This window comes from Syngnathus typhle, linkage group LG12, assembly GCF_033458585.1.
Source record: "Syngnathus typhle isolate RoL2023-S1 ecotype Sweden linkage group LG12, RoL_Styp_1.0, whole genome shotgun sequence".
Taxonomy (NCBI): Eukaryota; Metazoa; Chordata; class Actinopteri; order Syngnathiformes; family Syngnathidae; genus Syngnathus; species Syngnathus typhle.
In genome coordinates this window covers 1,695,755-1,714,697 of record NC_083749.1, presented here as the reverse complement: position 1 = coordinate 1,714,697, position 18,943 = coordinate 1,695,755, and the positions used below count along the sequence as shown (strand labels likewise).

The following is an 18,943-nucleotide window of genomic DNA, read 5'->3' as shown; positions in this document are numbered from 1 at the left end:
TGTGTTGGGCCGCAAGAGAAAGTGAACCAAAGGACGGACAGGTGCCTCAAGCGGCAAATGAGGAGCTTTTATGCCTTTCTTTTGTCTTTGGGACCGAGCGAGTGGATGCGTTTTTTGCCTTTCTCCTGCGCTGTTTGTACTTTGGACTGAGCGGATACGTTTTCATGCACAAAGCTTGCCCCTGCCCTGCAGAAGGAGTCAGTGGCAATCGTGTTGCAATATTTGAATTTGCCTTGCAGCTTTTGAGGGGGGCCAGACCTCCAAAGTGGCCGGCGGCTGCCTCGTGCCGAGCCGGCCAGGCTGCCAATCAGCCCAGGGGACAGCCAGCGGTTGGTCCCGGAACGTCGCGCCTTGGGGCGCCAGGATGCGTGGCGTGCTGCGAAAGCACATTTGCCAGCCAGCACCTGCCTCCTGGTTGGATGTCAATTTACAGGGGTCACTCGCGTCTACGTTGAAAGCTCACATTCATTTCTCTTTGGGAGTTATCCCGGTCTACTCATTTTGGACCAGGACACGTTCCCCGGTCCGTCTCGGTGACACATGGCACGTTCCACCTTTGAGGCACACCTGGGTCCAGATCAAGCTCATCATTTCATTTTGGGATCCGGCGACCTTTTGAAAGCAGACTCGAGCGACTTCGTCCTTTTGGGAAAGGCGTCATCACGCGACCGTTTGGTTGCCGGCGCCAACGCGACTGGATAGAATGGACACGTGAAGTCGGTGGCAAGAAGGTTTTTGCTTTTTATTGCAAGCTACTCGCGTGACATCAACTTCTGCTTCTTCAGCTTCTTCTGGGACACCTGCATGCGCACACAAGACAAGAATTAACACGGCAGCCGCTATGACATCACACGGCGGCGCTCAGCAGCGTCGCTCAGCTTAAGAGTTTTTTCATTGCTTAATCCAAAGGTGTCCTAAGTAGTCATCACGGCAACACAACTTTGCCCCAGCACCCCCGAAATAGACGCAGACCGACCTTCTTCTTTTGCGCCACCTCCTCCTCGGGCTTGGGGACGATCTGTTCCTTCTCGGTGAGGATCATCTCGATGTGGCACGGCGAGCTCATGTAGGGGTTGATGCGGCCGTGGGCGCGGTACGTGCGCCGCCGCATCTTGGGCGCTTTGTTCACCTGGATGTGCTCGATCACCAGCGAGTCCACGTCCAGACCCTGCGAACGCCCCGCCACATTGTCCAACAAGTATTACGAGGGGAACGTCGGGCAACTCGCTTCCGTTCACGGAAAACACGCCGCGTCCACCGACCTTGAGCTCAGCGTTGCTCTCTGCGTTCTTCAGCATGTGCAGCAGGAACTCGGCGCTCTTCTTGGGCCATCGGCCTTGCGTCCAGCCGAATTGCTTGGCCTGAAGGAGATGCAAGTCTTGAGACAGAGCGACAGACAGACAGACCGGCAGGCATACTGACAGATACATAAAGGCATACATAATACAGGCATACATAACCCCCCCCCCCCCATTACAGCCGCTCAGAACAGAGTTTTGTCTCATGGTCAATCCAAAGGTGTCCTAAGACTGTCATCACAGCGGCCTGCGCCGTGGTCACCCTCCACTCACCTGAGCGCAGCGGCCCACGCCGCCGTTATAGCGTCGGAAGGGGACGCACTGATGCTTGACCACCACGTCCCGCAGGTACTTGTTGGCCTTGCGGATGTGCATGCCTTTGATGGCCTGGGCGGTCTCACGCGTGTTCTGCAACACATTAGCACGAGTCTGTAGCCACAAACCTGATGAAATATGGCCAAACAAGATGGACATCCATTGGAATGGAACAGGCGCCACGAGCTCAGGCAGCTTTCTCGCCACAAACGCAAAGTCCAGCCAAAGCGACCCAGCTGTTATGGGCCGCCACCATTAAAATCCAGCCACCCACAACAAGTCAGATAATCAAGACCATGCTCGTTGAACCAAATGTTCTCCAACCGCGCCCGCGAGAAGCATTAAGGTTTGTGCTGAAGGTCCTCCGTCGATTCACTTTCTGATAGAACGTGATAAATACTGTGAGCTTGACAAGATGCGGTCATTTCTATGAAGGTTCGTCAAGGCAAGGTGTGCTCCAGGGTGTTGCGGCCGGCTCACCTTGAAGTGGACCCGCAGGTTGGAGCCTCTCGACTTGCATGCTAGGAGACAAAAGTTGCCGTAAGCAAAGTGTGCTTTGCTGTATAGGCAAAGTGTACGTGCGGTCGGGTCAATGGCGCTCAGTCGCAAGGTTGTTTTCATGGGAATCCAAAGGTGTCCTAAGTGGTCATCAGCGCGCCACCTCCCGACTCGGATAATAACACGGCTTTTTGGGGGTACTCACACTTTGTGGGGTTCTCGGGGTCCAAGGAGTAGCGGACCATTTTCACTCTTCTCTAAGACAAAACAAAGGAAAAGCGGTCAAACACAGAAAAGCGCTCTTCAATGAAACGACTTGGAGCGCGGAAGCACCCGAGTGCGGGCCCGGCCAACATGGCGGACCTTCAGCAAACGTTGACGACAAAATTCATGCCAAATTCCGACCTTTCACGCAAACGGGCGAAGCCGACTGGCGCAGTCGCGTGTCTCAAACACTTCGAGAGCGTTTACAAGGAAGGATGGAGACAATTTGCACAAGATTTCCAAAGGATTGCGTGCCGGCGCGTCGGCTTATCGTCCTTACCGAATAGTCCGCGACGGGAAAAGGAAAAGGCGGAGCCGCAGCCAAGCGCTTGTGCGCCGCTTGATTGGCAGCGCGCCCTGGTGGATGGAGGACGAAACATCGGCTTTAAGCGTGTTCCACCCAGATAGGCATGCAACGAAGGCGAGCTTGCTCCCTGTATCTCCCAACAACTTAACTTGTATGTCTATCGCGTAATATGTCTTGTCACCGCGGGAGAGAGAAAACGTCATTTCGATCTCTTTGTGTGTCTCGGCATGTGAAGACGTTGACAATAAAGCAGACTTTGACTTTGAACATACATGAAAACTGAACTCACTTAGTGGCGATTGATTTGATGATATGATAGAACTTTATTCATCCCACAGTGGGGAAATGTACTTGTCACAGCAGCGCATACGAGTGCAAGAAAACAAGTGCCAAAATATCAAAAAGGATAAATAATTCTTTCTTTTATTCACACGCCTCTCTTCTGATTGTGTAGCAAAATAAAGGCTTTATTTCCATGAAAAAGGCCAGTCATCCACCAGGCACTCTGTCACGTGTCGCCACGGTAACAACGAGGTTCCGTCACAATGACGCACAAAAAGACATTTTGCTCATCTTTGGACACCAACTGAGGAGTAAATAGTCGCGTCGCCTGATGGAGCGTGTCCGGGACGCATCGATCCGTTCCTCGCCGTGTTTACAGCAGTGCGACGCTCTGGCGTCAGGTTCCTGAGAAAGCATCCCCGAGCCCTTCGCAGCAGACCGACAACCTGAAAGCCACACACGTCGCAACGTACGTGCTAGCTCAAAGAGAGGGTCGTTAAGTAACGTGCCAATCGTACCGGCGTGTGAGGTCGGTCGGAGTCTCTGTTGGGTGTGGCGGGGTCACTCGGGCCCAATGTCTGTGGGTGCGGGCGGGTAGACCAAAGCCACGTTAACTCGCTCAGAAGAATTCTTGGGACACGTCAGCTCGCTAACGCCTTCGGGACGCCGCTGGGACAGAAGCTCTCCTGAAATGTGGACACACGCCGTCATAATAAAGTGTGTGCGCGCGAGCGAGTTTGTGTGTGAACATGTTTGACACGCTGGACCAAACTGTCCCAATTCAAATGATTGACAACGCCAAGGCACTTAGAGTGGCCGTGGTCAGGGAGCTCACACGAGACGTTAAATCTCTGGCGTCTGTTCACGTGTGCCACGTAAATCCAGCGTGCGTGCGTGCGCTAGATCAAGGCATGTGGCTGTAACAGGATGGACTTAAGTTGCCATCACTGACACGTGGCTCCGATTGATGCCTTAGCCGTGCGGTCCTGAAAAGTCCACACGCACCCTTGTTGAATTTCTTTCTGTGAACTAAAACAAGGAGACCCAGATAAATCATTTGTGACCTTCAAAAGAGCTTCTGCATGACAGTGGCTTTCGATTTATGGTTAGGGCTTTTTTTTTTTTTTTTTGTACTTCCGTTAGTTTGAATGCAGGCTGCCTGCTTTTGACGGAGTATCTTGAAATGATTTCTCCGGGTCTCAGCTTTTGGCACGCGGTGGATGATGTCCCGAGTTGGTTTTGTGGCCAGATCTTTTCAGGTTTGAGCGAGCGAGCGGTCGGGCGGCCGGGGAAAGTTGCCCGTCATCCTCTGCAACGTTTGCGGCGTTCTTACCGGGGAAGGCGTGCGGGCTGGCCGAGCCTCTTCGCAGGCACTTGGCGCACAGGATGTGCTTGTGGTAGTGCAGACCGGGCCAGTCCTCCAGCAGGGCATCCAGCTCGCGCAGCAGCGGCGTGACAGCCTGCCACGCAGTCCACATGTTGGGCAGCGCAGCGCGGCTGCTGATGGACAGGGTGTGGGCCTGCGGTGGCGCCGGCCGGTGGCTGATGACCACCGGGACTTTTCCGCGGTACGCCAGGACGCAGCGCCGGCCGTCCCACCTGCGGACCACGTGTCGGTCGATGCGTGCGGCCAAGCGGGCGAAGATCCCGGGCGGGAGCAGGAAGGGGAAGCTGTAGCGGATCTGCAGCCGCTCAGCGGCGAAAGGGGGGCCGGGCGGCGCCTGGCCCCCGTCGGGTTCCGAGCTCCCGCCGCCGAGTTTTGTCTCAAAGGCGCCTCGGGGTGGGCTCTCGGTGCTCCCGCCGCCGGCTTCCGTCTCAAAGGCGCCTGGGGGGGGGCTCTCGGGGCTCCCGCCGCCGGCTTCCGTCTCAAAGGCGCCTCGGGTTGGGCTCTCGGGGCTCCCGCCGCCGGGTTCCGTCCCAAAGGCGCCTCGGGGTGGGCTCTCGGGGCTCCCGTCGCCTCGGTGGACGTACCCGGGGAATTTGTACCACAGCTCGGTGGTGCCTTTGGGGGGCTTGCCGCCGCGGGCTTTGTTGACGCAATAGCAGACGCCCATCTTGTCCAGGAGCTCCAGGACCGCGTCCACGTCCCGCTGGGTCTGGACGAGAGGGCGCAGCAGCCAGGGAATGGCGGAGGACGGCAGGAGGCCGTGGCTACGGAAAGCGTCCAGGTGGCGCTGTAGCTTCTCACCGTCCTCATCGGGCGGCCGGGTTCCGGCGGCGGCAGCAGTGCCCGTCCCGTCTCTCTGGAAGAAGACGTTGAGGATGGCGAGGAGGCGCGGTGGCTTGTGAAAAACGTAGTCCTTCAGGGCGGGGCTGTCCTCCAAGTGCAGCAGCGCCCCGCTGCGGTGCAGGTAGGACAAGGCGCTTTGCAGGCGCTCCTCCCCCGTCAGCCCGGCCTGCTGGCCCAGACGCGCCGAGTCGCGGCGGGTCAGCCAAAACTGGGGGGACCGGCGGAGCAGCTCCTCCAGTGTCCGCCAGGACCCGGGCGGCGGCCGGTAGAGCTCGGGGAAGATGTCGGGGTGGCGGGCCACGGAGGTCAGTTTGCGGCAGAGGCGCCAGATGTCAGTCTGCTCGCCGCCAGGCGCGCCGCAGCTGACGCTCAGCAAGGGGGAGAGAATCTGCAGGCGCCGGTCCAGAAGCGCGCGCAGGCCAGCCTTCTTCCGCCGCAGGTTGCTGTCGGAGACGGCGTAGAAGGGGCTGTGCGGACAGGAGGCGCGCGCGGCGTAGCCTTGCTGCAAGGCCTGCTCCACCTTGAGTGCTGAGCCGGCCAGGACCTGGATGTCCCTCCTCTGCTGCAGGCCCACCTGCCGATGGACGTCCAGCTTCTTTTCCTCCAGCTCGGCCTCCCCGCACAGGTCGGCGTGCGTGCCCACCAGCAGCACCACGGCTTGGGGCACCTTGGCGCCCAGCAGGTGCAGGAAGTAGCCCACGTGGCTGTAGAAGCTGCACGGAGAGTAAGCCTGCAGGTTGACCACCAGGATGTAGAGCGCAGAGGGGGACAAGAAGAAGGCCTTGAGCGGGTCCAGCTCGGGCTTTCCCGACAAGTCGTAGACAAGGAAGGCCGGGCCGCCCTCGGCCGCCCAGGTGCTGACTTGGATCCCCTGGCTGGCGTGGACGCCTTCGCTGTCGCTGAGCTGGCTCTCACTGTCGCTGAGGAGCAGGCTCTGGCTGAGCTGGCTCTCGCGTTGGCTCTGGCTGAGCTGGCTCTCGCGTTGGCTCTGGCTGAGCTGGCTCTCGCGTTGGCTCCGGCTGAGCTGGCACTCGCGTTGGCTCTGGCTGAGCTGGCACTCGCGTTGGCTCTGGCTGAGCTGGCACTCGCGTTGGCTCTGGCTGAGCTGGCTCTCGCGTTGGCTCTCGTGTTGGCTATCGCGTTGGCTCTCGCGTTGGGTCCCGCGTCGGGTCTCGCGTTGGGTCTCGCCGAGCAGCCGGCTCTCGCGTTGGCTCTCGTTGAGCAGGCACCGGCGCAGTCGCGTCTTCCCGGCATCCTTCCGTCCCACCAGGACCACTTTGAGTCTGGGCCTGGCTTGCACCTGTGAGCGCGCCGCGTCCCGCTGGTACGCGGCGATGTGCGGGATCCCCTTCATGCACACCTCGTACGGAGGCCGCACCAGCGGGTTGTCCTTCACCTTCCAGATGTTCACCTTGGACAGCCTGCCAAAGTGGTCAGGAAGGACGGCAATTTGGTTGCCCTGGAGAACCAGCTCCTCCAGGTCCACCAAGTCCACCAATGAGGCCGGCAGGTAGGCGATGTCGTTGTTGTCCAGCCAAAGGTTGACCAGGTTCTGCAAGCGCCCGATTTCCTCGGGCACCCGAGTCAGTTTGTTCCTGCTCAGGTAGAGTTCTTCCAGCCCCAGAATGTCCAGAAGAGCCCCAGGGAAGTCAGTGAGCTGGTTGGAGGACAAGTTGACCATTCGGAGCGTTCGCAGGCCGCCAAAGGCGTGCGGGAGCGTGGTCAGGCGGTTCCCGTCCAACATCAGGCTCTCCAGGTTCTGCAGATGGCAGAGCGTGTGGGGCAAGGACTTCAAGCGGAGGCTGCTCAGCCACAAGATCTTGATGCTCTTCAGCTTCACCACGTCCTCTGGCAAAGCTTCAAACTGGTTCCCCGAGCAGTCCAGTTCCTCCAAGTCGCCCAGCGTCAGGATCTCGGGAGGGAACCTGCTGAGTTTGTTGTGGTCTACGTCCAGCGTGCGCAGCCGGGCCAGGCCGCGCAAGGACGCCGGCATGTCGCAGAGCTGGTTGAAGCTGACGTCCAGTTCCTCCAGACGCTCCAAGGCGGCCATGCGCTCAGGGAGCCGCTGAATGCTATTGTGACTTACGCTCAGTTTCTTCAGCCGGCTCAGCCGGCACAGGCCCTCGGCCACGGCCTGGAGCCGGTTGTGGCTCAGGTCCAACTCCACCAGCTGCCTCAGCTCGAAGACGGCGCACGGCACGCTGGAGAAGCGGTTCCTGCGCAGCACCAGCACGCGCAGGTTGCCGAGACTGGACGCCAGGCCTTCGGGCAGCTCCTGCAGGAGGCTGTTTCCCAGGTTCAGGGCCTCCACGTGGGCCAAGTCGGCGGCCAAGTCGGCGGTGGCCGCCGCCGCGTCTTTGGGCTCGGGGGGCAGCTGGCGCAGATCGTTGCGCAGCTTCCTGGAGCGGAGGGCGGCGTCCCGCCACAGCTGGGCTGCCTTCACATTGCTCTCCAGAGGGCTCGGCGTCTGCTCCGCCTCCTCCCCCCGCTGCTTGTTTGTTTCATTCGGAGTCTTCATGGGTCACCCCTCAGCGAGCGAGCGAGCGAGCGACCTGCTGGCGGGCGGCGACCGGCCGGCGGGGAGGCCTTGACTGAGAAGGAGGCGGGGCTTCATGGCCGCCGAGGCGGATGCTGCTGACGTTTGGTCACGGAAGGAGAAAGTGAACATTTACAAAGACGAAAGTGAGGGGCCGCGGCGTCGACATGGCGGCAGGCAGGCAGGCAGGCAGGTTGACGAGACGCGCTCCTGCGCTCCTACTCTGATACTCTTCCTCTTCTCCTCCCCCGTCTTTTCCTGCTGCTGCTGCGGAGAAAGTCGACGTCATCATCTCCCGCCCCCGTCCCGCCCCCCGTCCGTCAGCTTCCTATTCCCAGACACCTACGTATTTTGATTCATTATCTGTTTCCTGGAGTCCGGTTTGTTTGGGTGCGTGGCGTCGTCCTCTACAATGTGTGTGTCAACGATGTCTTCCTAAACTTTGCCCATTTCTAACAGTCATGTTCGCCTATTTTAACGACTGTTATTTTTGAGAACGTGACGCCGTCGGCTTCCTCGCGTATGTCTTTTTACGCTCTCAATAAAGCACAAGGCATTTGTTGAACGGAATTGGACCGCTTGAGTCAAGTGGGGAAGCCGACACTTGCGATTTTTGGTTTGGGGACGCATTTCTGCACGACCTCTAGTGGCCTTCGCGTGTCACTGCAAATTCAAAAGTACAGAAAGTGACGTCACGCCATCGCCTTGCATTTGGAAGCAAAATCTTGAGCCGGTCACGTGACCGGCTCCTTGACACATTTCAATGAGCTCGCCTTTATTATCAAGGATCCTTTCTGAAATTCATTGCGACCTTGTTTCGTTTCAATGAGCACACGCGTGCAAGCAGCGTTTGAGCACTTCATCTGTGTTCGTTCCTTGGCTCAGCCCCTCCGCTCGCTCGCTCGCTCGCTCGCTCGCTCACTCGGGCTTCAGTAGTAGGGGGCCACGTTCTCGTAGCTGGCGTAGCTGGGCCACTCGGGAAGGATCCCCCGTCCACAGGTGAGGCTGCCGAAGGCGTCCAAGCCCGTGCCAAAGCGGCGCCCGCCGTCCCGCCGCTGCTTATCCTTGGCCCAGAGGATGCGGTAGTTGCGCCCGTGGTTGCTGTCCCAGTACTCTGCGCCAGCCACCCGGTAGCAGATGGCGAACTCCACGTGGCGCCGGGGCGCCAGCAGCTGCAGGCTCAAGCTGAAGGAGAAGGTGTCAGCGGAGGCGCTTTGGTACGAATCCCGGACGTAGGCGCACTCCACGTCCGAGTGGCTCGCCCACGAGTCAAAAGTGACGCGCAGCCGCACGCGTTTCTCAAAGGACAAGTTCTTGACCTTGACCGTGCCCGCCAGGGTCCGCTCCCTCAGCACGCACCTCTCCAGGCACACACACTTCCTGTCCACACTCTGGCGGAACAGCACGTAGTCGGACGCCGGCTGGGCGAAGTCCAGGACCAGCTCGTCGTCGTCGTCGTCATGCCGGTCGGCCGGCGGCGCAACGAAGACGCTGGCGGGAATATAGATGGCGTCCTTGAACTGGGAGAAGACCTTGACGCTGGTGAGGGGCAGGCCTTGGTGGTCCGCAAAGGTCACCCGCTTCTTTCTGGAGGCGGGGCTCTGGTCTCGGGGACTGCTCCGGTCCTCCTGGGACAGGATGAGGGGCAGCGCCATGTCCGTCGGCATGTTGGCAGCGTGTGCGCCTCAGCTTAGCATCACCCTAAGGAACAAACGGGGCAAAAACATTAGCTTGACCTTTTGGACGCAAACCCAATGACGTCTTTGAAGAAGCCGTCCATTTGATGGCAAAAACAAGGTTGGCGTCACTCCACGTCAGAAAAGACTTGGACCGAGCGTTTGAATGTGATGGACATTGATTTCCTTCCCAGCCAAAGCAGCAGCTTCAATATCACGCACATAGAAAAAGAAAACAACAAAGAGCAGATGTCCATATACGGGTTGGCAGTATATTTACCTTGACGCGTCCCTGCATAAGTTTGAAAGTTGCACTCAGCCCTCTAACCTCGATGACAACCTGCGCCCCCCCCCCCCCTCTCCTCCCCCTCAATCACTCATGGTGCCAATCAAGTCAACTTTGGAATTGGACCCAAAAACCAACCGCACAGCATTAAAAACAAGTCACCTGACCTCGAGTAACCCGACGTCCACGCGTGGCCTCGACGAAGTGTACGTCCATTTTTCGCCAAAAGTCCTCTCCAGCCAGCCAGCCCGCCCGCCCGCGGAGACGCACATGCAGCTTCAATTCAGCGGCCTTCTGCGGAATAGCCAAGAGCAGAAAGCAAAGAGTCGGATGGGCCAGAAAAAAAGGCGAAAGTGCAGAAAGTGTCAATATTTGTGTGCAGGCTGAAGTTCAACAGAACAAAAGCCACACGTCCGCACGGCGCCGTCCTTGAATGCGGCGCTCACCAGCTGCTCAAAACAGCCGCCGCAGGTGTCAATGGTGAATCAAAGCTGATCAAGTCTATATGCCTAACCCGAATTTGCACGCTCAACAAGCTCAAAGTTGGCAACGGCTTGGTGGAGAAACAAGATGACAATTTGAACAACGCAATGAAGCAAACCAATGAGAGAGAGCGCTTGTGTGATGCGCACTGCATGGGAGGATGGCTCGCAAAACGACGGACTCCACCTTCAACTTTCACAAAGCTTATTTGTTAGCGCTGCAAAAACACGCATGCGCAGAAAGCCAACGTGACGCTCCAAAAAGGTTGCACGCTGGCTCCCTCTAGCGGGAAGACCACGAATGAGTGGCGCAGTACGTGTCACTTGGATTGACTTTACGCATTTCGAGATTGATAGGCTAAGCGGATGGCTGAAGGAAGGAAAAATAAAGAAAAAGGGAGGGAAAAAAACAATCACAACGAAAGATACATCTAAGCGATAAACACGATGGTGTACTGAACGGGAAGCTACATCCAAGGGGTTAAACACGCACTGGCAATGTGCTTTCATGGCGGAGGGGGAAAACATAACATGGCTGCCCTCGGGCAATGCCGTTTGGAAAAGTTGGGGGAGGGGGTGGGGGGGGGGGGGGCGTTCAGGCCAGAACAATCAAGCGCGGAGCGCGGAGCGCGGAGCGGCCGGGGGTGGGGGGGCGGCGGCCGGCCAAGCCCCTCCCCTTTTCTTTTGCTTGCCGTACGCGCTCCCTCCCCAACCCGGCGCAAAATCAGGAAGTCGTCGAATCCATCGGGTACCGGACCCTCCTGGCCCCCACACTCCTCCCCGCCCCTGGACTCAAGTCGAACTCCGTCTCAGCTCGGCTCAGCACGGCTCGGCTCACCCCTCGGCGGCCTCCAAGTGCGGCGGCGGCGGCGGCGAGACGCGCGGAGCCACGGCTAGCTCCTCGGCTAGTCAGGGCGTCAGTTCCCCGAGTTGTCTTGATTCGTTTGGGCGCAAAATGTCCACCAGAGAGTACAAAGTATCCACCACGGAACGGCCCATTAAAGGTGACCGCCGCATTTTCCTCGTCTCCTTCTTCGACGGCTTTATTCGTGTGGCCTAGCTGCGAGCTGGCCTCGTCGGCCGTGTTACGCGCACGATTATGACGTCAGTGGCGTCGACTGACCGACACGCCCCAGAACACGCTTGAATCGAAACAGTCGCTTTAAAAAGATTCCAGTTTTATGTTCTAATGGCATAAAGTTCATCTGCATTTGTCAAAGGACACTTTCCTCTGGTTCAGGTCACCACCTTGAAAATCTTTTTCAAAACTGTATATTCTTTAGAGGAGCGCTACGTAAAAATAGGTGGACGCCAGCCACTGGATTCAAAAATGAGGGTGAAAATGGAGGGTACTTCACGCGGGGTTCATTCCTAGGACTTCGTTTTATGGGAGCCTAAAAACAATGACCATGACTGCCATGCCATCAGACACGGAAATGAATGCACTACTGAAAGTTTCAAAAGGAATTTTTAGCAACACTACTCCTGCGTGTTTGGCAGAGAACTGGCTAAATTATTGGGCCTGTACTGCATCATTGTTTTCGTATCCATAATATTTGAACCAATGTAAATTCCAAGCATGTCAAGTTGAGGGTTTTATCTTCGCATGACCTTTCCTGGCATTTTAGTCATTCAGCCACGGTACCAACGTCCCAATTGTGGTGTTCTTTGGCGCTTGCACCTATGTGTGTGTGTGTGTGTGTGCGTGCGCAGCGGTGCCGTACCCACCGGGGACGCGTCTGTCGGTGACGGAGTTGTACACGGACGGGAAGCCTAACGTGGAGGTGCTGAAGGCGCATCTGCTGAAGGAGGGACGGCTGGAGGAGGAGGCGGCCCTGCGCGTCATCAATGAGGCCACCGCCATCCTGCGTCAGGAAAGCTGCATGCTGGATGTGGACGCACCCGTCACAGGTACATCACTGGTACACCACTGGTACACACGCCCGTCACAAGTTGTAACGCGTGTGTGTGTTTAGTATGCGGCGACGTGCACGGGCAGTTCTTCGACCTGATGAAGCTTTTCGAGGTGGGCGGCTCCCCCGGCAGCACCCGCTACCTGTTCCTGGGCGACTACGTGGACAGGGGCTACTTCAGCATGGAGGTAAGCGCTGGCCGAGCTGCAGCGCTGGCCGGCCGGCCGTCTCCCCGGGTGACGGCGGGCCCCGTCCCTCTCCCCAGTGCGTCTTGTTCCTGTGGGCTCTGAAGATCAACCACCCGGACACGGTGTTCCTGCTCAGGGGAAACCACGAGTGTCGACATCTCACAGAGTACTTCACCTTTAAACACGAGTGTGAGTGTTTCTCATGACGGCAACTTGGCAATGTGTTTGGACTTTGAGTGGGTTTGAAGAGCAGCTCGGAGCGCGGGACTTGGGCAAAGACCCGTCCCGGGCTACTTGACGCCAGCTCGGGAATCTTTATAAACGCGCTGCGGTCCGTATTTGCTTCATGCTGCTCAAGCGTGCTCACGTTTGACCAATGGAATTGCTCGCCACAAGACGGTGGAGTCATGAACCTACCCATACACACAAATACATTTTCCTTGGTTGTGATTTACAAAAAGATCTTCATTTTTTGGGGGGTCAACTTAACCTGGGCCGTGTCCGCCACCCCGCACGCGCAGGCAAGATGAAGTACTCGGATTGTGTGTACGAGGCGTGCATGGAGTCTTTCGACTGCCTCCCTCTGGCGGCCTTGCTCAACCAGCAGTTTTTGTGCGTCCACGGGGGTCTGAGTCCTGAGATCGGCAGTCTGGACGACATTCGCAAGGTCAGCGCGCCGGCCGGCCGGCCCTGCCCTGCCCTGGGCCCGGCCACGTAACGCGCGTGTGCGTCCTCTCTGTGTGCAGCTGGAGCGCTTCAAAGAGCCGCCGGCCTTCGGGCCCATGTGCGACCTGTTGTGGGCCGACCCCGGCGAGGACTACGGCACAGAGAAGAACCGGGACCACTTTAGCCACAACAGCGTGAGGGGCTGCTCATACTTCTACAGGTAAGGTACAGGTGGCGGGACGGACAGGCGGACGGCGCGCCGTGAGCGGCCAGAGCCTTACCTTGCCACACGGCACCCACCTTACCTGTCTGCGCGCGCAGCTACGCCGCCGTCTGCGACTTCCTGATAAACAACAACCTGCTGTCTGTCATCCGGGCGCACGAGGCGCAGGACGCCGGGTAAGGAGCCCACGTGGCCGACACGCGCGCGTGTTGTCCGTACGAGCGCACGTTAACGTGCGCTCGTACGGCTGGTCGGGTCAGTTACCGCATGTACAGGAAGAGCCAGACGACGGGCTTCCCGTCCCTCATCACCATCTTCTCCGCTCCAAACTACTTGGACGTGTACAACAACAAAGGTGAGCCCAAGCGAGCCTCCTGCATTTCTACTTTGTCCGGGAACTGCCGATGCTGCCGCTGCTGGCAAAGTTGTCCTTTTGCCCTGCGTCAGCTGCCGTGTTGAAGTACGAGAACAACGTGATGAACATCCGTCAGTTCAACTGCTCGCCACATCCTTACTGGCTGCCCAACTTCATGGACGTCTTTACGTGGTCGCTGCCTTTTGTCGGAGAGAAAGGTCAGTGGGAAAGGCGCGCCACCCGCCCTGCAGCGGCCCGCCCCACCCCAGCACCCCCTTACATCCGTGCCGCGCCCCCAGTGACGGAGATGCTGGTCAACGTGTTGAACATTTGCTCCGACGACGAGCTCATGACAGACGCCGACGACGCAGGAGAAGGTGCCGCTCGCGACTCACAATGGTCTTTTACAATGGTAAAAGACTCAAAGCATTTCCCCTTGCAGGCGGCGCCCCCGCTGTCCGGAAGGAAGTCATCCGGAACAAGATCCGTGCCATCGGGAAGATGGCCCGAGTCTTCTCTGTGCTCAGGTCAGTCTTAAGTGTGAAGGCTCACTCCGGCCCGATGGGCTGGCCTCCTTGACGTGCGTGTGCGCAGAGAGGAGAACGAGAGCGTGCTGCAGCTCAAAGGCTTAACGCCGTCCGGAACGTTGCCGCTCGGCGTGTTGTCGGGAGGCCGGCGCACCCTGCAGAGCGGTGAGACTTGACCCGACACGCTAACGCGCTAACACTCGCCCTCTCTTTCTTTGCCGAGCGCGTCTGACTCGTCTTTCTGGCCGCAGCCACGGAGGAGGCGGAGGAAGCCGGAGGTAAGCGCGTCGCCGCTTTGGCCCGTCGCCACGTTACGATTACTCGACTGACACAGGTCGTCGCCCGGCAGGCGGCGACAACGACTTCAAGCCGCCGCCGCGTAGGATCCAAAGTTTTGAGGAGGCGCGAGGCCTGGACCGCATCAACGAGAGGATGCCGCCGAGACGAGATGGCCCCCGGGCCGCGCCGCTCGGTGACAGCGGAACGGACGAGGTTTAGCCCCTGGAATCTTGCCCCGCCCCGCCCCACCCCACCACACACAGTCTCACACACACACACACACACACACACACACACATACACAGAGTCACACACTTCCTCATCCACGCTCGGACGCCGGCGGTGGACTTTTTGGTTTGCACCGGCATATGCGGTTTACATCCTCAATAAACAAGGCTAAAGCGCTTCTCGTTTTGACTTTTATTGACGTGAGGATATCATCGTTACCTGATGACATCACAGCTTGGCCATGCGGCCCATCATCTTCTCCAGCTTGATGGCGAGCGTCATGTCGCCGGCGATGCGAAGCTTCCCCGACATGAACGCCATCGTCGGCTTCAGCTTGCCTGCGCGTAGGTGGGAGGGAATACGTCAGCGTGGAAGGGAACGCATCAATCGACCACACCGGCCGGCTCATGGCAAAGAATGCAGTACAAAATGGTTACCACGTGTCCACAAAAACACAACAGAAAGGTGGTCATGCGGCGAGACACCATGGTTACCTACCATGGACACCAGTTAGGCCCTTTAGCTCCTCAACACTGCTAGCACGCAAACAGGTTTCGCTGCCAAATTCGTGAGAATAGCTTAAGCTGTTTCCACTCTGTCCCCAGCTGCCGCTGCGGACGAACCGTGCGTGACGAGCGCCGAGACACGGGCGGGCAAAGCACCGGGGCTGCCGTTGCCACGCAAGACGTGTCACTTGACCAAACGTTGCCAGTCACGGCGCACACAGCAAACTTGGGTGGCCATAAGCAAACGTGGAAACATAACTTCAACTTGGAGATTCTCCGTGCTCGAGTGGGAACAACGGTCATTGATTTCAAAGAAATAAACGGCAGCGCTCCCCCTGCACTGACATCGATTCAAATTACGGAGGAAAGTGCCAGCCGGACGCCCAGGACACGTTTGCGTGCAGAAAGGTTGCCGTGGAAACGCTCACCCGCAAACATTTTGCTAAAGTCGGCCGAGTCCATGGTCATGACCACGTCGGGCTCGGCATGCGGCTGGCCCGGCCCCGCGCTGCCCGCTCCGCTCTTCAAGTCCAGGAACCAAACCCCTGCGTGTTCTCCTGCCAGAGAGGGGGGGGAACAGGTGAGAGAGATGTCCCATTTTCATGTGGGCGTCCAACAGTGAAATCACCTGAAAGGTCAAACCGGTAAAGCGCCTTGGTGGACTTAACCAGATCCTCGTTGAGTACGCCTCGGATCACCTCAAACGTGCTTTCTATGGGGCCGCCGGGAGAAGACGTGGCCGACGCGGATGGCGGCTTGAAGGCGGGTGTCGCCCCTAGCAACGAAGCAAACACTATCAGCTGCCAATCATCCAAATTCAGCAAGCAGGCAAGCGCGACCACCATTACCGTGTTGCTCCATTTGCTGGGCCAGCGCCTCGGGGGTCTCGTCCAGAAAGAAGTCGGGCAGGAGCGGGTGACCTGCGGACCAATCAGTAGGGCAGCGTGAGACTACGGCGGACAGGGCAAGGCAGGGCAGGGCAGGGCAGTCTGCGTGCAAGCGACCTGGCTGGACGGCGTACTGATCCATGTCTCGCACCCCCTCCTCCCGCAGAACGTCCTCATCCACCAGGAAGTGACCGGTAAAGGTTTTGGGCCGCGTCAGGACAGCGTAGGCGGCGTCAGCCATGATGTCCGCAGTACGACACTGCTTGGCCACGCCTTCGCCGCCCAACATGTCCATGGCCGCCGTCTGGATAGCTGCGGCCACAAAGCCACGGCTGCCGTTAGCGCTCGAGCGCCCGGCGCGTTAGCCGAGGTTAGCGCGCCTCGCTCACCGGTTCTCGGCCAAAGGGCGTTCACGGCGATTTGACCTCTGAACTCTTCCGCCATCCCCAGGACGCACATGGACATGCCGTACTTGGCCATGGTGTAGGCTGAGTGCGACACGGGGGCAATGTCAACTCATCATCATCATCATCGCCGCCACGACCCTGGCCGCTCGTCGGGTCTGTTGCTATGGTTATGCGTGCCAGCCGTACCGCCGGTCATTAGCGCAGCCGCGCAACTTCCAGTGCGTCCGCGGTCACCGGTGCATCAGTCGCTCGGGATCCAACAAAAAGTGGGTGGCCTTGCTCACCTGTGTGGTTCTTGAACCAGACGGGGTTGAGGTTGAGAGGCGGCGACAAGTTGAGGATGTGTGCAGACGAACTCTTGAGCAGGTGCGGAATGACCATCTTGGACCTGGTACCCCAAAATTGGTCAGTTACGGAGGGCAAGAAAATCAGAACAGGACAGCGGGGTGAAAGTAGCAGACTCCTAATGGACTGAAAGTGACGTCAGGAAAAGAGGCTGGCTCGCTCACGTGCGTGCGTGCGTGCGGTGCGTGCGGCTTGGTACGTACGTCATGTATGTTCCTCTCAAGTTGATTCCTAGCATGAGGTCCACCTTCTTCATGGGCGTTGACAAGGTTCCCGTCAGGCTGATGGCGCTGGCGTTGTTCACCAAGATGTCGATGCCTGGCGACCGAGATGACAAAGCCGGCAGGCACACCGCGTTAGCGATCCCTCCATATCGTGGCACTTTTGTACAAAATAAAAATCACCGTCGACTGCGCAGTGAGTCGCCGAAGCGAGTGGCAAGCGCACGTTAGCGTATGAGTGGGTAATTTGAAATGGCTCTCATTTTTGTGGGCAAATCATCTCAAGAGCGGACGGCTTCAAATGGATGTTTTGTCTCTACTCGATTCATCGCTTCGGTCAACATATCGGAACCATGGAGCGGACGGACGGACAGCCGCGGGCCCGTCGCCTCTGCGGTCATTTGCAATATCAGCCTGGTTCCCCGTTGGGGATTCGCGGCCCGTTTTGGAGTTCAAAGCCTTCCCGACCTCCAAACTTGTCAACGGCTTTCCGAACGGCGTCTTCAACTTGTCGCTCGTCTCGGATGTCCACCACGCACGGCAGCGCTTTCCCGCCCAAGTTCTCCACTGCAGAGGAAAAGGGCCAAAAGGTCAGGTTGGGGCCTAGCCACGCACACGCTCGCTCACGGTCCAACGCACCCTCCTGCGCGGCGCTATAGATGGTGCCGGGCAGCTTGGGGTGAGCCTGCGCCGTCTTGGCGGCGATGACCACGTTGGCGCCGTCTTTGGCGGCCTTCAGGGCGATGGCCTTGCCGATGCCACGGCTGGCGCCCGTGATGAACAGCGTGCGGCCTGCCAACTTCCTGCGCAGAAACGAGACGCGGGAGGGCTATCACTCGCGAGGGAGGAAGGAAGGAAGGAAGGAAGGAAGGAAGGAAGGAAGGAAGGAAGGAAGGAAGGAAGGAAGGAAGGAAGGAAGGAAGGAAGGAAGGAAGGAAGGAAGGAAGGAAGGAAGGAAGGAAGGAAGGAAGGAAGGAAGGAAGGAAGGAAGGAAGGAAGGAAGGAAGGGCCACACCAAATTCTTCTTTGGCCATATAAAGCAAGCCACAGGCCTTTGGTGCATCCGCTTGAGGGCTCTCAGAAAACGAGCCACAGTCAGAAGCAATGCCGAGCAAATAACCGCTGCAGAGCAAAATTGCTACGAGAACGTACATTTGGAACTATTTTAAGAAAAAAGGGGAAAAGTTCTCCTGATCTGCTTGGCTCATGGAAGCCTTCAGTGTGGAGACGATATCTGGGGTTTTATTTTGCCCCGTCCCTACTTGATGTGCCTTGGCGATCAATACAGGCTTGGACGGACGTCAATCACCGGTGACAAAGCGCACCTGTGCCCATGAGGACAAAGCTATTGCTAAAGTCATGCGAGCGAGCACGTGCTTCTCAAAAGGTGGCGGCGGGGCGCGTCACCTCATTTACCATGTTAATGAGATTCAATTTATAGTCGTTGAGACAAAAGGGGGGGGGGGTCTTCTTCCTGCGGGGGGCAGCAATTGAAAAGTACTGTGCTAGCCTAAGCTAAGCCTGAACGACTCGGACACTCGGTGCTAACGTTTAGTAAAAGCACAACAATCATCAGTGGCAGCCTTGCTTGACACTCATGAGGGTGATTTGTCTGTTGTAATCGCACGTGAAGTTGTCAAAGAGGGCGGCTGCGAACTTACCCGCCGTTTGGAAGCATGGCTACTCCGAAAAACAACCGCGGGGCGACGGTGAACAAAATACACGGGAGGGAAGAGGACAAACGACTTTTCGTCCACCTTTCACCCAGTGAAGGCAACCGGAAGTCCGTCCCTCCCGGCCAGCGGGCTCCATTTCCGGTCTCCTGCCAAAGATCCCCACGATTCGTTGAGACGTGGCACACGTTCACGAACGCGCATCCAAAAGGGAATCAAACAAAGGGAAAAGACGCACTTTGAGCTGGGCTGCGGCCATTCTGTGTGGTGGGTCGCACAATCATGTTGGCAAATGTCACGTGCACACGCAGTGAGGGTCCTTTTTAAAGAAAAAACTTTATTGCTGGCGTG

At 58.0% G+C, this 18,943-nt stretch overlaps 5 protein-coding genes and 3 non-coding genes across 11 annotated transcripts; 1 reads left to right on the top strand and 7 right to left on the bottom strand.

The window, feature by feature from the left end:
- Positions 1-724: 724 nt before the first annotated feature.
- Positions 725-2,723, bottom strand: rpl17 (ribosomal protein L17). 2 transcript variants are annotated; one of them, XM_061293721.1, is made up of 7 exons: positions 2,656-2,723; positions 2,317-2,368; positions 2,094-2,134; positions 1,572-1,706; positions 1,263-1,361; positions 977-1,168; positions 725-800 (listed from the first exon to the last, which is right to left on the bottom strand). In XM_061293721.1, exons 2-7 carry the CDS (start codon positions 2,354-2,356, stop codon positions 753-755), a joined length of 555 nt encoding a protein of 184 aa, XP_061149705.1. In that variant the 5' UTR covers positions 2,357-2,368; positions 2,656-2,723; the 3' UTR covers positions 725-752. The 2 variants fall into 2 exon arrangements, with proteins under 2 accessions (XP_061149705.1, XP_061149706.1); XM_061293722.1 differs by having other exon boundaries at positions 2,517-2,659.
- LOC133164556 (small nucleolar RNA SNORD58) lies at positions 870-934 on the bottom strand. Its single transcript, XR_009717050.1, has one exon. It is a non-coding gene; the product is annotated as a small nucleolar RNA SNORD58 (small nucleolar RNA).
- On the bottom strand, positions 1,479-1,544 carry LOC133164555 (small nucleolar RNA SNORD58). The gene has a single exon (XR_009717049.1). It is a non-coding gene; the product is annotated as a small nucleolar RNA SNORD58 (small nucleolar RNA).
- Positions 2,208-2,271, bottom strand: LOC133164557 (small nucleolar RNA SNORD58). The gene has a single exon (XR_009717051.1). It is a non-coding gene; the product is annotated as a small nucleolar RNA SNORD58 (small nucleolar RNA).
- Positions 2,724-2,981: 258 nt separating the features above from the next.
- On the bottom strand, positions 2,982-8,033 carry mfhas1 (multifunctional ROCO family signaling regulator 1). The gene is made up of 3 exons (XM_061293708.1): positions 4,298-8,033; positions 3,483-3,650; positions 2,982-3,410 (listed from the first exon to the last, which is right to left on the bottom strand). The coding sequence occupies exons 1-2, from the start codon at positions 7,710-7,712 to the stop codon at positions 3,526-3,528; spliced, it is 3,540 nt and encodes a 1,179-aa protein (XP_061149692.1). The 5' UTR covers positions 7,713-8,033; the 3' UTR covers positions 2,982-3,410; positions 3,483-3,525.
- Positions 8,034-8,484: 451 nt separating this feature from the next.
- ppp1r3b (protein phosphatase 1, regulatory subunit 3B) lies at positions 8,485-11,159 on the bottom strand. 2 transcript variants are annotated; one of them, XM_061293719.1, is made up of 3 exons: positions 11,013-11,159; positions 9,860-9,986; positions 8,485-9,431 (listed from the first exon to the last, which is right to left on the bottom strand). In XM_061293719.1, the coding sequence occupies exon 3, from the start codon at positions 9,395-9,397 to the stop codon at positions 8,660-8,662; it is 738 nt and encodes a 245-aa protein (XP_061149703.1). In that variant the 5' UTR covers positions 9,398-9,431; positions 9,860-9,986; positions 11,013-11,159; the 3' UTR covers positions 8,485-8,659. The 2 variants fall into 2 exon arrangements, with proteins under 2 accessions (XP_061149703.1, XP_061149704.1); XM_061293720.1 differs by lacking the exon at positions 11,013-11,159 and adding an exon at positions 10,139-10,757.
- Positions 11,042-14,731, top strand: LOC133163635 (serine/threonine-protein phosphatase 2B catalytic subunit gamma isoform-like). Its single transcript, XM_061293713.1, has 14 exons — positions 11,042-11,178; positions 11,888-12,085; positions 12,151-12,275; positions 12,353-12,464; positions 12,797-12,942; positions 13,022-13,161; positions 13,263-13,340; positions 13,425-13,519; positions 13,612-13,737; positions 13,819-13,896; positions 13,962-14,046; positions 14,114-14,211; positions 14,298-14,324; positions 14,396-14,731. Exons 1-14 carry the CDS (start codon positions 11,130-11,132, stop codon positions 14,542-14,544), a joined length of 1,506 nt encoding a protein of 501 aa, XP_061149697.1. The 5' UTR covers positions 11,042-11,129; the 3' UTR covers positions 14,545-14,731.
- hsdl2 (hydroxysteroid dehydrogenase like 2) lies at positions 14,731-18,737 on the bottom strand. 2 transcript variants are annotated; one of them, XM_061293715.1, is made up of 11 exons: positions 18,581-18,737; positions 17,559-17,722; positions 17,388-17,486; positions 16,902-17,016; positions 16,638-16,741; positions 16,336-16,434; positions 16,064-16,258; positions 15,908-15,979; positions 15,688-15,834; positions 15,488-15,616; positions 14,731-14,891 (listed from the first exon to the last, which is right to left on the bottom strand). In XM_061293715.1, the coding sequence occupies exons 1-11, from the start codon at positions 18,595-18,597 to the stop codon at positions 14,782-14,784; spliced, it is 1,251 nt and encodes a 416-aa protein (XP_061149699.1). In that variant the 5' UTR covers positions 18,598-18,737; the 3' UTR covers positions 14,731-14,781. The 2 variants fall into 2 exon arrangements, with proteins under 2 accessions (XP_061149699.1, XP_061149698.1); XM_061293714.1 differs by having other exon boundaries at positions 15,908-16,258.
- Between the last annotated feature and the right edge of the window lie 206 nt (positions 18,738-18,943).